The sequence below is a fragment of the Macaca mulatta genome, chromosome 4, assembly GCF_049350105.2.
Source record: "Macaca mulatta isolate MMU2019108-1 chromosome 4, T2T-MMU8v2.0, whole genome shotgun sequence".
In the NCBI taxonomy this organism is placed as follows: domain Eukaryota; kingdom Metazoa; phylum Chordata; class Mammalia; order Primates; family Cercopithecidae; genus Macaca; species Macaca mulatta.
Genome location: NC_133409.1, coordinates 112,171,819 through 112,184,565, shown reverse-complemented (window position 1 = coordinate 112,184,565; position 12,747 = coordinate 112,171,819). Strand labels below are relative to the sequence as shown.

The 12,747-nt window shown below is 40.9% G+C and overlaps 1 protein-coding gene across 3 annotated transcripts in view; it reads left to right on the top strand.

Annotated features, from left to right (window-relative positions):
* MTO1 (mitochondrial tRNA translation optimization 1) overlaps positions 1–8,454 on the top strand; it is a 35,979-nt gene extending 27,525 nt beyond the window's left edge. For 2 of the 3 annotated variants that reach the window (XR_013416318.1, XM_015136743.3), the window contains 3 exons: positions 2,191–2,309; positions 4,698–4,858; positions 7,930–8,454. Coding sequence is in view for 2 of the 3 variants with exons in the window: in XM_015136743.3 (XP_014992229.1) it covers positions 2,191–2,309; positions 4,698–4,858; positions 7,930–8,091 (442 nt within the window). In the remaining variant the exon portion in view is untranslated. Of the gene's footprint in view, positions 1–2,190; positions 2,310–4,697; positions 4,859–5,913; positions 6,020–7,929 lie in introns of all 3 variants that reach the window. The other variant, XM_077999753.1, reaches the window with a different exon arrangement.
* Positions 8,455–12,747: the final 4,293 nt, after the last annotated feature.

Here is a 12,747-nt window from a genome sequence, read left to right as displayed (position 1 = left end):
GCATAAATGTCTTCTTTTGAGAAATGTCTGTTCATATCCTTTGCCCACTTCTTGATGGGATTGTTTGATTTTTTTCTTGTAAATTTGTTTAAGTTCTTTGTAGATTCTAGATATTAGCCCTTTTTCAGATGGGTAGATTGTAAAAATTTTCTCTCATTCTATAGGTTGCCTGTTCACTCTGATGGTAGTTTCTTTTGCTGTGCAGAAGCTCTAGTTTAATTAGATCCCATTTGTCAATTTTAGCTTTTGTTGCCATTGCTTTTGGTATTTTAGTCATGAAGTCCTTGCCCATGCCTATGTCCTGAATGGTATTGCCTAGGTTTTCTTCTAGGGTTTTTATGGTTTTAGGTCTAACTTTTAAGTCTTTAATCCATCTTGAATTAATTTGTGTGTAAGGTGTAAGGAAGGGATCCAGTTTCAGCTTTCCACATATGGCTAGCCAATTTTCTATTTCTGGGTTTTCTCTTCCACTGGTCTATATATCTGTCTTTGTGCCAGTACCATGCTGTTTTAATTACGATAGCTTTGTAATATGTTTGAAATCAGGAAGTGTAAGGCCTCTAACCATGTTCTTTTTTCAAAATTGTTTTGATTATTTGGGGTCCCTTGTGATTCCATATAAATTTTAGGATGAAATTTTCTATTTCTAAAAAAAAAAAAAAAAAAAAAAAAAATGCCATGGCAATAACCTTTTAAATAAATTACAACAAAATAAAGGCATGTGTAAGTGAAGTAAGTAATAATTAACAGAGCAATAAGTGACCTAGCTAGGTCCATTTTAGGAGAGGGTCTGGGTCAAGTTGGGGTTGGGGGCTTTGTAATATCAAGAGGGGAGACCTGAGATCAGTATAAAAGGGATTAAAGTGGTCATAGGAGCACCAGCACTTCTGAAGACTAAACATAGCTGAAGTTTTGCTCACTGGTTTGATCTCAACAAGTGCCAATGAATTAAGTTATTGGAAATCTCACTGGATCTATGTACATTAATACTTAGGCATGTTCTTTTGTTGGCCTAGGTAAGTTGCCTGGGAATTTTAGTAATTATCCCCACTATCTGCATACATTGCTCTCCTCTCCCAAGGAAAGGTAAGGCATTGGCCATGGAGGCTTTAGCCCATCCAGAGTGGGTAGTAGAAGTAGAACTGAGAAGTGACTATCAAAAATTTCCATGTGGTAAAAGTTGACATGTAGATTATACCAAATTAGGAGAAAAAATATATATATCAGACAGAATATTTATGAACCAGCCAAGCACAGTAGCCCACTCATGTAATCCTGGCACTTTGGGAGGCCAAGGTAGGTAGATTGCCTGGGCAACATGACAAAACCCTGTCTCTACAAAAAAAAAAAAAGAAAGAAAGAAAAGAAAAAGACTTATGAACCCCTATATCATTTTTATCAGTTTATTTTGCAGAGACTTAAAACATGCTCATAATGGCCTCTTGTTCTTCCTTAGGGAGTTCTGTAAAAGAAAGCAGGAGATCCCTGTCATGGTTCCTAGCATGCAAAAGGATGACTAATTCACAGGACTGTAGGACTTAACATGGCTTAGATGTAAAGTACATTCCAATGCTTAGGGAATTCAGTGAAACCCTTGTTATGAGATGATATTCTATATGAAAGGAAAGACAAATGGATTACAGCCATGCCACCCTTACCAGCAACTTAATTCTCCTGATAAGTAGTTGGGGAGAATCAAATGATACGTCTTATTGAGGTCCTACTGTTTAGTAAATGTTGCTGCATTTGCTCACTATACTTAGAAATAATCTTCTGGGGCCACGTGCAGTGGCTCATACCTGTAATCCCAGCACTTTGGGAGGCTGAGGCAGGTGGATCACGAGGTCAGGAGTTCGAGACCAGCCTGGCCAACATGGTGAAACTCCGCCTCTACTAAAAATACAAAAAATTAGCCAGGCATGGTGACGCATGCCTGTAGTCCCAGCTACTAGGGAGGCTGAGGCAGGAGAATTGCTTGAACCCAGCAGGTGGAGATTGCAGTGAGCCAAGATTGTACCACTGCACTCCAGTCTGGGCGAGAGAGCAAGATTCCATCTCAAAAAGAAAAAAAAAGAGAAATAATCTTTTGGTATTTATTCTGAGATTTGGTATTATTTCAAAGAATCTTTTTCTTGATCTGCCTTATATGACATGGATCCTTATGTTAACGAAACTTTCGTATATTTGCAGAGCTCTCGATGTTCTGAAGTATGAGGAAGTTGACATGGATTCATTAGCCAAGGCTGTTCCAGAGCCCTTGAAGAAGTATACTAAATGTAGAGAGCTGGCTGAAAGACTGAAAATAGAAGGTAGAAAATAATTTTTGACTTAACATACCTTTATCATTTGTGCAAATTAAGAATAGACAACAGATCCATTATTACTGTTGAACCAGCATAATGTTAACTTCTGTGCTCTTCAAAAGTGTGGTCCTGAGCTAACAGCATTGCAATACCTGCAAGCTTGTTAGAAATACAGAATCTTGGCTGGGCATGGTGGCTCACATCTGTAATCCCAGCACTTTGGGAGGCTGAGGCGAGCAGATCACAACATCAGATCGAGAGGATCCTGGCTAGCACGGTGAAACCCCGTCTCTACTAAAAATAGAAAAATTAGCCGGCGTGATGGCAGGTGCCTGTAGTGCCAGCTACTCGGAAGGCTGAGTCAGGAGAATGATGTGAACCCAGGAGGCGGAGCTTGCAGTGAGCCAAGATTGTGCCACTGCACTCCAGTGACAGAGCCAGACTCCGTCTCCAAAAAAAAAAAAAAGGAAATACAGACTCTCAGGCTTCACCTCAGACCCACTGAGAATCTATATTTAAACATGCTTTTCAGGTGATCTATGTGCACCTTTCAAATAAGTGGTACTGTAGAGTCCTCCTAAAAATAAATGTATATATGTGTGTGTGTGTATTTTTTTTTTTTTTTTTTGAGATGGAGTTTCCTTCTTGTTGCCTAGGCTGGAGTGCAGTGGCATGATCTTGGCTCATTGCAACCTCAAGCGATTCTCCTTTCTCAGCCTCCTTAGTAGCTGGGATTACAGGCATGCACCACCACGCCTAATTTTTTGTATTTTTAGTGGTCACGGGGTTTCACCATGTTGGCCAGGCTGGTCTGGAACTCCTGGCCTCAGGTGATCCGTCCGCCTCAGCCTCCCAAAGTGCAGGGATTATGGGCGTGAGCCACTGTGCTTGGCCAAAAATAAATATTTTTTATAGGAGGGCTCCATAGTACCACTTATTTGAAATGTGCATATATATGACTATGTATATATATTTATGTGTGTGTGGTTTTTTTTTTTTTTTTTTTTTTGAGACGGAGTTTCACTCTTGTTGCCCAGGCTGGAGTGCAATAGTGCGATCTTGGCTCACTGCAACCTGCATCTCCCAGGCTCAAGCAATTCTCCTGCCTCAGCCTCCCAAGTAGCTAAGATTACAGGCACCTGCCACCAGGGCCCCACCACCGGGCCCAGCAAATTTTTGTATTTTTAGTAGAGACAGGGTTTCATCACATTGGCCAGGCTGGTCTCAAACTCCTGACCTCAGGTGATCCGCCTGCCTCGGCCTCCCAAAGTGCTGGGATTACAGGTGTGAGCCACTGTACCCAGCGTATATATTTATATATATATATTTTAACTCTGAACTTCCTTTTTATACTCTCCCCACCTAATGTTTTAATAATGAGAAAAATAATACTATCTTTGGCTTTGACAGTATACTGAAATACTTTACCATTGACAAAGACTTACTTTGTATCAATACTCTTTGTCAGTTTATAGACCATCAAAGCCACAGGTGTCTTTGGTAGTTGCTCTGCATTTTTTAAAGTTTTCCATAATGAAAATTTTTTATTATGAAAATACTGAAACTGAGCATAGTGGCTCACGCCTGTAATCCCAGCACTTTGGGAGGCTGAGGTGGGCAGATCATCTGAGGTCAGGAGTTCGAGACTAACCTGGCCAACATGGTGAAACCCCATCTCTACTAAAAATACAAAAAAATTAGCTGGGCATGGTGGCGGGCACCTATAATTCCAGCTACTTGGGAGGCTGAGGCAGGAGAATTGCTTGCACCCAGGAGGCGGAGGTTGCAGTGAGCCTTTTCTTTTTTTTTTTTCTTTTTTTTTTTCTGAGACGGAGTCTCGCTGCCTTGCCCAGGCTGGAGTGCAATAGCGCTATATCGGCTCACTGCACTCTCCACCTCCTGGGTTCAAGCGATTCTCCTGTCTTAGCCTCCCGAGTAGCTGGGATTACATGTGGATGCCACCACGCCCAGCTAATTTTTTTGTATTTTTAGTAGAGATGGCGTTTCACCATGTTCCCCATGCTGGTTTCGATCTCCTGAGCTCAGACAGTCCGCCCACCTCAGCCTCCAAAAGTGTTAGTATTACGGGTGTAAGCCACCACGCCTGGCCACAAATTCTTTTTTTTTACTTTTAGTTTTCCAGATATTTGAAAAGGACATGCACTAAACTACTGGACAGAATGTTGTAGTTAATATGCAAGACACTCCATTTATCTTGGTTTCAGTTTCCTCCTATGTAAAAGGGAACACCTACCCAACCCATCTCATGAAGTGAATGTTGAATGAGATGATGTACACAAAAGCTTTTTATAAATTGTAAGAGGCTACATAAATGTAAGTTGTTAGTATAATATAATCTGGGTATTATAACATGATTCTGATTTTGTTCACCAGCCACTTATGAATCAGTGTTGTTCCATCAGCTACAAGAAATAAAGGGAGTTCAGCAAGATGAAGCTCTCCAACTGCCAAAAGACATAGATTATTTGACTATCAGGGATGTGTCTTTGTCCCATGAAGTTCGAGAGAAACTACATTTTAGTCGTCCGCAGACGGTAAGAAAAATAGGCAGGGGAATAGAAACAAGTTATAGATAAAGATGCAGTGCTTTTTTAATTTTTTTAAACCTGGGGTTACAATGGCTATATAACGTTTTATTTAATAATAAGAAACTTCTAGCCTGGGCAACACAGCAAGACCCCATCTGTACAAAAATACAAAAATTAGCTGGGCATGGTGGCATGCACCTGCAGTGCCAGCTACTCAGGAGGCTGAGGTGGAGGATACCTGAGCCCAAGACACTGAGGCTGCAGTGAGCCATGATCACACCACTGCACTCCAGCCTGGGCAACAGAGCAAGACCCTGTCTCAAAAAAAAAAAAAAAAAGAAACTTGACCTCAAATTTTTTTCTTATGTTTCTAAGAACATAAGAAACATTTCTTATGTTTCTAAGACAGATGTTGGTATGTCTGTATGAGAGATGATAAAGCTTAACTTTAATTAAATAACTGGAAGTCAAGAATTGGTTTGATTGGAACTATTCTCTAGTCCCAACCACGTGATAAAGCATCAGTGCAAACTATGCTAGATAGTACACATGTATGGCTTAAAGGAAACCATACTAGGTTAAAATATAACTCATATTAGTGGTTTTCAAGTCACTACTTGGAGTCTTCCCTAGAAGTTCCATAGTGTTGCCTTGGGAACTAATGGGAGAAAGAGGGGAGCCAAAGAGTGCCCCCACCACATGCTTCAGACTGATTGTGAAAGGGTGTATGCATGTTCCTTTGTGTAAACAGATAAACCTTTAATTTACTATATAGTAATTAGTATTGGGCTTCTAATAAATGTTTAAAGACTGATAAACTTTACTTACTGATTCTGAGATACACTTTTCTCCACATTTTAACATCCCTAAAATTGCATCTTTTTTTTTTTTGAAATGGAGTCTCACTCTGTCACCAAGCTGGAGTGCAGTAGAACAATCTCAGCTCACTGCAACCTCTGCCTCCTGGGTTCAAGTGATTCCCCTACCTCAGCCTCCCAAGTAGCTGGGACTACAGGCGTGTGCCACCACACTTGGCAAATTTTTTTTTTTATTATTTTTAGCAGAGACAGGGTTTCACCTGTCTCTGGGATGGACTCCATGGGATGGACTCGATCTCCCGACCTCATGATCCGTCTGCCTTGGCCTCTCAAAGTCCTGGGATTACAGGTGTGAACCACAGCGCCTGGCCAATTGCATCTTTAATGTCTCAAAAGTTGATGGTGTGTCACAGTGTAATGGGCATTTTTTTTTTTTTTTAGTAGTGGTTCATAAAATAAAGGGGCATATTACAAAAGTACAGACTGCAGAAAAATTTGAAAAAAACTATTTTTACAGGGAGGAGTGATTTCATTAATATAACATGGTATTCTTAGCAACAGTCATCATGGAAACCAGGAAAATAAGCCTTAAATTTTATAACGCTGTCCTTTCCTATTGATTTCAGGTCATGTTTGTATGGATAATCATAGGCTACACTGCCACACTGCCCAACATGATAGCCACTCACCAATTGTGGTTCTTTACATTAATTAAAATTAAATAGGCCAGGTGCAGTGGCACGCACCTATAGTCCCAGCTACTTGGGAGGCTGAGGTGGGAGGATCACTTGAGCCCAGGAGGTATAGGCTGCAGCAAGTCATGATTGTACCACTACACCCCAGCCTGGGTGACAGAGTGAGACCCTGTCTCAAAAAAAAAAAAAAATGAAAAAAGAAAAGAAAAAGAAAAAATTAAATAAAATGTAAAATTTAGCTCTTCAGTCTTACTAGCCACATTTCGAGTGCCCAGTAGCCACATATGACTAGTGGCAACCATACTGGACACCACATTATTGCAGTGCACATGTTATAGAAGATTTCCATCATCACAGAAAGTTCACCTGAACAGCACTGGTCACAGAAGTTCAGAACCCCTTACCCACAATTCCGTAATACAAAAGGCTCTGGCAGAAGTTTGCACAAGCTCATTTGGTAGCAAAACTGAGTTCAGTTCACATGAGGCTATATGGTCTTTATACTGTTTAGAGTGAATATTCATACCTTTCACTGTAAAAATACACTGCAGAAGTATTAATAGGATTTAAAATATGGGGTGCTTGCCCCACACACTATTGAGGCTGTTACGTTTTATACAGCCTCAAGGATTATATATATCTTATTGCAAAAACATAGGCCTCAAGGATTTCATTTCATTTTATTTTTTTGAGAGAGGGGCTTACTCTGTCACCCAGGCTGGAGTGCAGTGGCATAATCACAGCTCATGCATTCTCAACCTCCCAGGCTCAAGCTATCCTCCCACCTTTATTTTCTGAGTGGCTGGTACTACAAGTGTGTACCACTATGCTAACCTAATTTTTTTTTATTTTCTGTAGAGACAGAGTCCCACTATTTTGCCCAGACTGGCCTCAAGAATTTCAAATAAGGGACTGTGGACCTATATTTGAAGAAAGGAACTTGATTACAGTTTTTCTTAGTTTAATGGGAAGAAAAAGCAGATACTCTAACATCTATTAGTTATGTAATCTTACACAAGCTATTTTAACATTTCTGTGCCTCAGTTTCCCATCTGTAAAATGAAGACATAAATAATATTTCTTTTATCTACTTTATGAGGTAATACATTGATAATACATCAAAATAATAATTAAGAAAATATCAGGCCGGGCGCGGTGGCTCAAGCCTGTAATCCCAGCACTTTGGGAGGCCGAGACGGGTGGATCACGAGGTCAGGAGATCGAGACCATCCTGGCTAACCTGGAGAAACCCCGTCTCTACTAAAAAATACAAAAAACTAGCCGGGCGAGGTGGCGGGCGCCTGTAGTCCCAGCTACTCAGGAGGCTGAGGCAGGAGAATGGCGTAAACCCGGGAGGCGGAGCTTGCAGTGAGCTGAGATCCGGCCACTGCACTCCAGCCCGGGTGACAAAGCGAGAGACTCCGTCTCAAAAAAAAAAAAAAAAAAAAAAAAAAAAAGAAAATATTGTATAAACTATACTATACAGATTGTTATTTGGAGGAAAATGGATTTGATCTGATATAGCATAGCTCACTTATGTTTCTGTTGTGGTATTGATTCTTAGATCGGGGCTGCTAGTCGTATACCTGGAGTAACACCTGCTGCCATCATCAATCTGCTGAGATTTGTGAAGACCACTCAACAAAGACAGGCAGCTATGAACGAATCACCCAAGACTGATCAATGCTTACGTAATGCAGATAGACTTCAAGAGAGACAGTTATAGCTTTCAATTCGTAAAAGATTTTTAAAGAGCATGTAAATAATTTGATCAATATACAAGAGTATAGATAAAAGAATTATTTAGCACATGTTAAAATGGCTTTATGAGGTTACTGTGGGTTTGCCATTAATTTACGAATGGGATAGAAATTATAATTGTGCTTTTTTGTGTATATGATAAAACTAGTTGTAAACAATTTGTATTCTTTCTTTAAGGAGCTCTAATACAATAACTTTGTGCAGTGTTCATCAAAGAGAGAAATAGTGAACCTAAAACTAAACCTGGAAAAAAACTCAACATGCAGATTTGCCTACTCATAGGGACTTTGCCTGTTAAGTCTACCAAATTAAAAGTCTTATCATTCAACTTGTTTTGAGAGTTAGTAATCTTTTGCTTGTTTATACTAGGCTAGGAAGCAATATCAAAGCCCTTAAATTCTCAAGACTAAAGACTTGAGATTATATAAAATTATCCAGAATCATTCAGCTAATACTATTGAAATATAGAATGTAGGGTGAAAGTTGACAGAAATCTGTACTTCTTCAGGAAATCCTCACTGGTAATTGTTTTGAACATTAATGAAAGCCCTATAAAATAGAAAGATTGGAAATCACCATTGTTTCCTATTATCCGCAATGTGGATACTTATTTGGTGACCTAGTTATGGGAGAATTAAGTAACGTTAGTGATTTTATATCATACCATCAAAATATTTTCTTAAGAAACTGTCATGGCCATCATTTCTTAACAGTGAAGACAGATCCATAGTAACTGGTGAGTGGCGTTTCCCTGTTTTTAAGTCAGAATGACAGAAAAAAACAGAATAGTGCTAGTACCCCTCTTCCTCTCTAGTACTTCAGTGGTATGCCGACACAGGGATTAGAGTGGGATAATCAGCTGGGTCTTTTGACTCAGATACCTCAGATACCTCAACCATTCTGAATAGACTAAGGGATGAATACAGCCAAATGGGCCAGACAGCCCTGCTTGTCTCTGGAATTCCAACTCGGATCTCTGGTGTCAGCCTAGGGAGAAGCTCCCATGTCAGCTTCAGGCCAAAGCAGGTACTCAGAAGAGTTCTGAGGGCCCCAAAGTCACTTTGGCTACAGATATGTATGTTAAGCCTGATTATGGGTGTGAGGCAACCAAGTATCTTGTTACTATAATTGCATATGGCCACTTGGATGTAGCTTAGTTTTCATGGGTTTATTTTATCTAATTTTAGTCTTTCCAGAAAGCAATAAGATCAGTAACAAGTAAAAAGTATTTGTAATGCTGGATAATTTAGCAATGATGAATTCTTTTTAATACTTGATTTAGTAATTTCAAAAGGTGGAAACTTTTAGTCATAGCTACTCCTGGGCAAAATTCTTATTACAGAGACAATATTAATTACAATACCACATTGTATATATATTTTGAAAAGAGGCTGTGTGCAGCAGCTCACGCCTGTAATCCCAGCACTTTGGGAGGCTGAGGGGGGTGGATCACCTGAAGTCAGGAGTTCAAGACCAGCCTGGCCAACATGGCAAAACCCCATCTCTACTAAAAATACAAAAATGAGCTGGGCGTGGTGGCGCAAGCCTGTAGTCCCAGCTACTCAGGAGGCTGAGGCAGGAGAATTGCTTGAACCTGGGAGGCAGAGGTTGCAGTGAGCTGAGATTGTGCCACTGCACTCTAGCCTGGGTGACAGAGTGAGACTCTGTCTCAAAAAAAAAAGGAAAAGAAAAGAAGATATTTTGTGTTTTTGTGCTACCTATTTAGCAAAATAATGAAATTCATTGTTTCTAAACTTTTTTTTCTGATTAAATACAAGAGTAAAAGCAACGAAGGGAGCGCCTTTTGAATAGAATATAACAAAAATTTATCTTAAGGAAACGGGAAGTAGCTGGGCGCAGTGGCTCACGCCTTTAATCCCAGCACCTTGGGAGGCTGAGGCAGGCAGATCATGAGGTCAGGAGATCGAGATCATCCTGCCCAACATGGTGAAACCCCATCTCTACTAAAAGTACAAAAATTAGCTGGGTGTGTTGGCATGCGCCTGTAGTCCCAGCTACTTGGGAGGCTGAGGCAAAAGAATCACTTGAACTCAGGAGGCAGAGGCTGCAGTGAGCCAAGTGGCTCTGCACTGGAGTGCAGTGAGCCAGAGTGCCACTGCACTCCAGCCTGTGACAGAGTAAGACTCTGTCTCAAAAATAAATAAATAAATAAACAGGAAGTTCAAATGCTTTGGGAGGTTCTTGACAGCTACAATTTGGGGCTAGTGACACTACACATATAAAGAAACTTTAAAGTTTCTTTGTGATGAAGGTTTGTAATGCTATTCCATTACAATAGTAACTCTCACTGAAAAATGTTTCATGGAAAATATGTATTTTAGATTCTACGATTTGCTTTAGGATGTGAACTTCTTTTTTTTTTTTTGAGACGGAGTCGCTCTGTCGCCCAGGCTGGAGTGCAGTGGCCGGATCTCAGCTCATTGCAAGCTCCGCCTCCCGGGTTTATGCCATTCTCCAGCCTCAGCCTCCTGAGTAGCTGGGACTACAGGTGCCCGCCACCTCGCCCGGCTAGTTTTTTGTACTTTTTTAGTAGAGACGGGGTTTCACCCTGTTAGCCAGGATGGTCTCGATCTCCTGACCTCGTGATCCGCCCGTCTCGGCCTCCCAAAGTGCTGGGATTACAGGCTTGAGCCACCATGCCTGGCCTGAACTTCTTCATTTTATTTTTTAGAGACAGGGTCTCACTCTGTTGCCCAGGCTGTAGTGCAGTGGTACAATCATAGCTCACTGCAGCCTTGATCTGCTGGGCTCAATTGATCCTTATGCCTCAGCCTCCCAAGTAGCTGGGACTACAGGCACATGCCACCATGCCTGGCTAAGTTTTAAAAAATTTTTTTGTAGGAGTGAAGTCTCACTATGTTGCCCAGGCTGATCTTGAACTTCTGGCCTCAAGTGATCCTTTTGCCTTGGCCTCCCAAAGTGCTTGGATTACAGGCATGAGCCACCACACCTGGCCTGAAACCTCTTTAAATCCATAATGTTTGTATGTTAAACAAAATTACATCACTTAATATGTCAAAACAGCCTACCCTCTCGTGCTGCTAGCCAGAAGTGCTACAGAATATGATGCCCTAGAAAGAAATCAGCTAAAAATGTAACCTTACTCAATATAGTTACTTCATAGAAATCCCATCACTGACAATAATCAGCTGCCAACGAAAGCTCGCCGTACTTGTGACTTCCTCTATTCACCACAGACCAGACTGCCTAGCAGTTAAAAGAGCCAGGTATTTTTTCAATTCAACAGGAACACCAAAAAATAAGAAATGGCTAAGAAACACTAAGCATTTGTAAAATTACTGGGGGAGGAAGGATGAAGGATGAAGATATGAACCTATGCTAAATTAAATCATTATGGCCTTGAAAATGAAGTTCCTTTATAGCCAAGAGCTTAAATTTTATTACTGATGGTTTTAAAAGTATTTTGTCATTTTTTTAGTTTCAACCTAGATTGGAATAGCCATGGCTTTTCCACTTCAGAAATTTCAACTCCTAGAAGAATGCCCTGTCCAGAAGAAGTGGTCAGGAGTATCAGGAAAGCCAACGGAGACTAGGCGTTTATTCTGATCTGGAAGAGCCACTTAACGCTGGAATGCACACAGTGAAAATTAACTGTTCCTCTTACACTCCCTCTCCACAATACTTCTATTATTTTACTTATTTCATTCTACCTTAATGTTTTTATTTTATGTTTTTATTTAAAGACAAGATCTCACTCTGCCACCCCAGCTGGAATGCATGATTACAGCTCACTGCAGCCTCAAGCTCCCTGGCTCAAGCTATTCTCCCACCTCAGCCCTCCAAGTAGCTGGGACTACAGGTGTGCACCACCATGCACGGCTAATTTTTAAGTTTTTGTAGATATGGAGTCTTACTATGTTGCCCAGGCGGTCTCAAAGTCCTGGGCTCAAGTAATCCTCCCTCTTCAGCCTCCTGTGTAGGTGAGATTATAGGCATGAGCCACCATGTGCCTGGCCCTACCTTAATGTTAATATCTGTCTACCTTAACAAGATATAAGCCTTATAAATGTAAGCAACATCACAGTTGTAGATGCTCATGCTTTTTAAATAGATTAATGAATACTACTAAAGGCAAGAAATGGTATTACTAATACTCAAATGAATAATTAAATGAGATTAAAATATTTGTGACAGGCCAGGCACGGTGGCTCACGCCTGTAATCCCAGCACTTTGGGAGGCCAGGCAGATCACTTCAGCTCAGAAGTTCAAGACCATCCTAGGCAACATGGTGAAACCCCATCTTTACCAAAAATACAAAAATTAGCCAAGCATGGTGGCACGTACCTGTTTTTCCAGCAACTTGGGGGCTGAGGCAGGAGAATCACTTGAGCCGGGGAGTTTGAGGCTGCAGTGAGTTGATAGCATGCCACTGCACTCCAGCCTGGGCAACAGAGTGAGACCCTGCCTAAAAAAAAGCCCGGATGCAGTTGTTCACATGTGTAATTCCAGCATTTTGGGATTACAGATCTGTCAGCACGGTCAGATCACTTGAGGATAGGAGTTTGAGACCAGCCTGACCAACATGTTGAAACCCCATCTCTATTAAAATATAGAAGTTAGCTGGGCATGGTGGCGTGC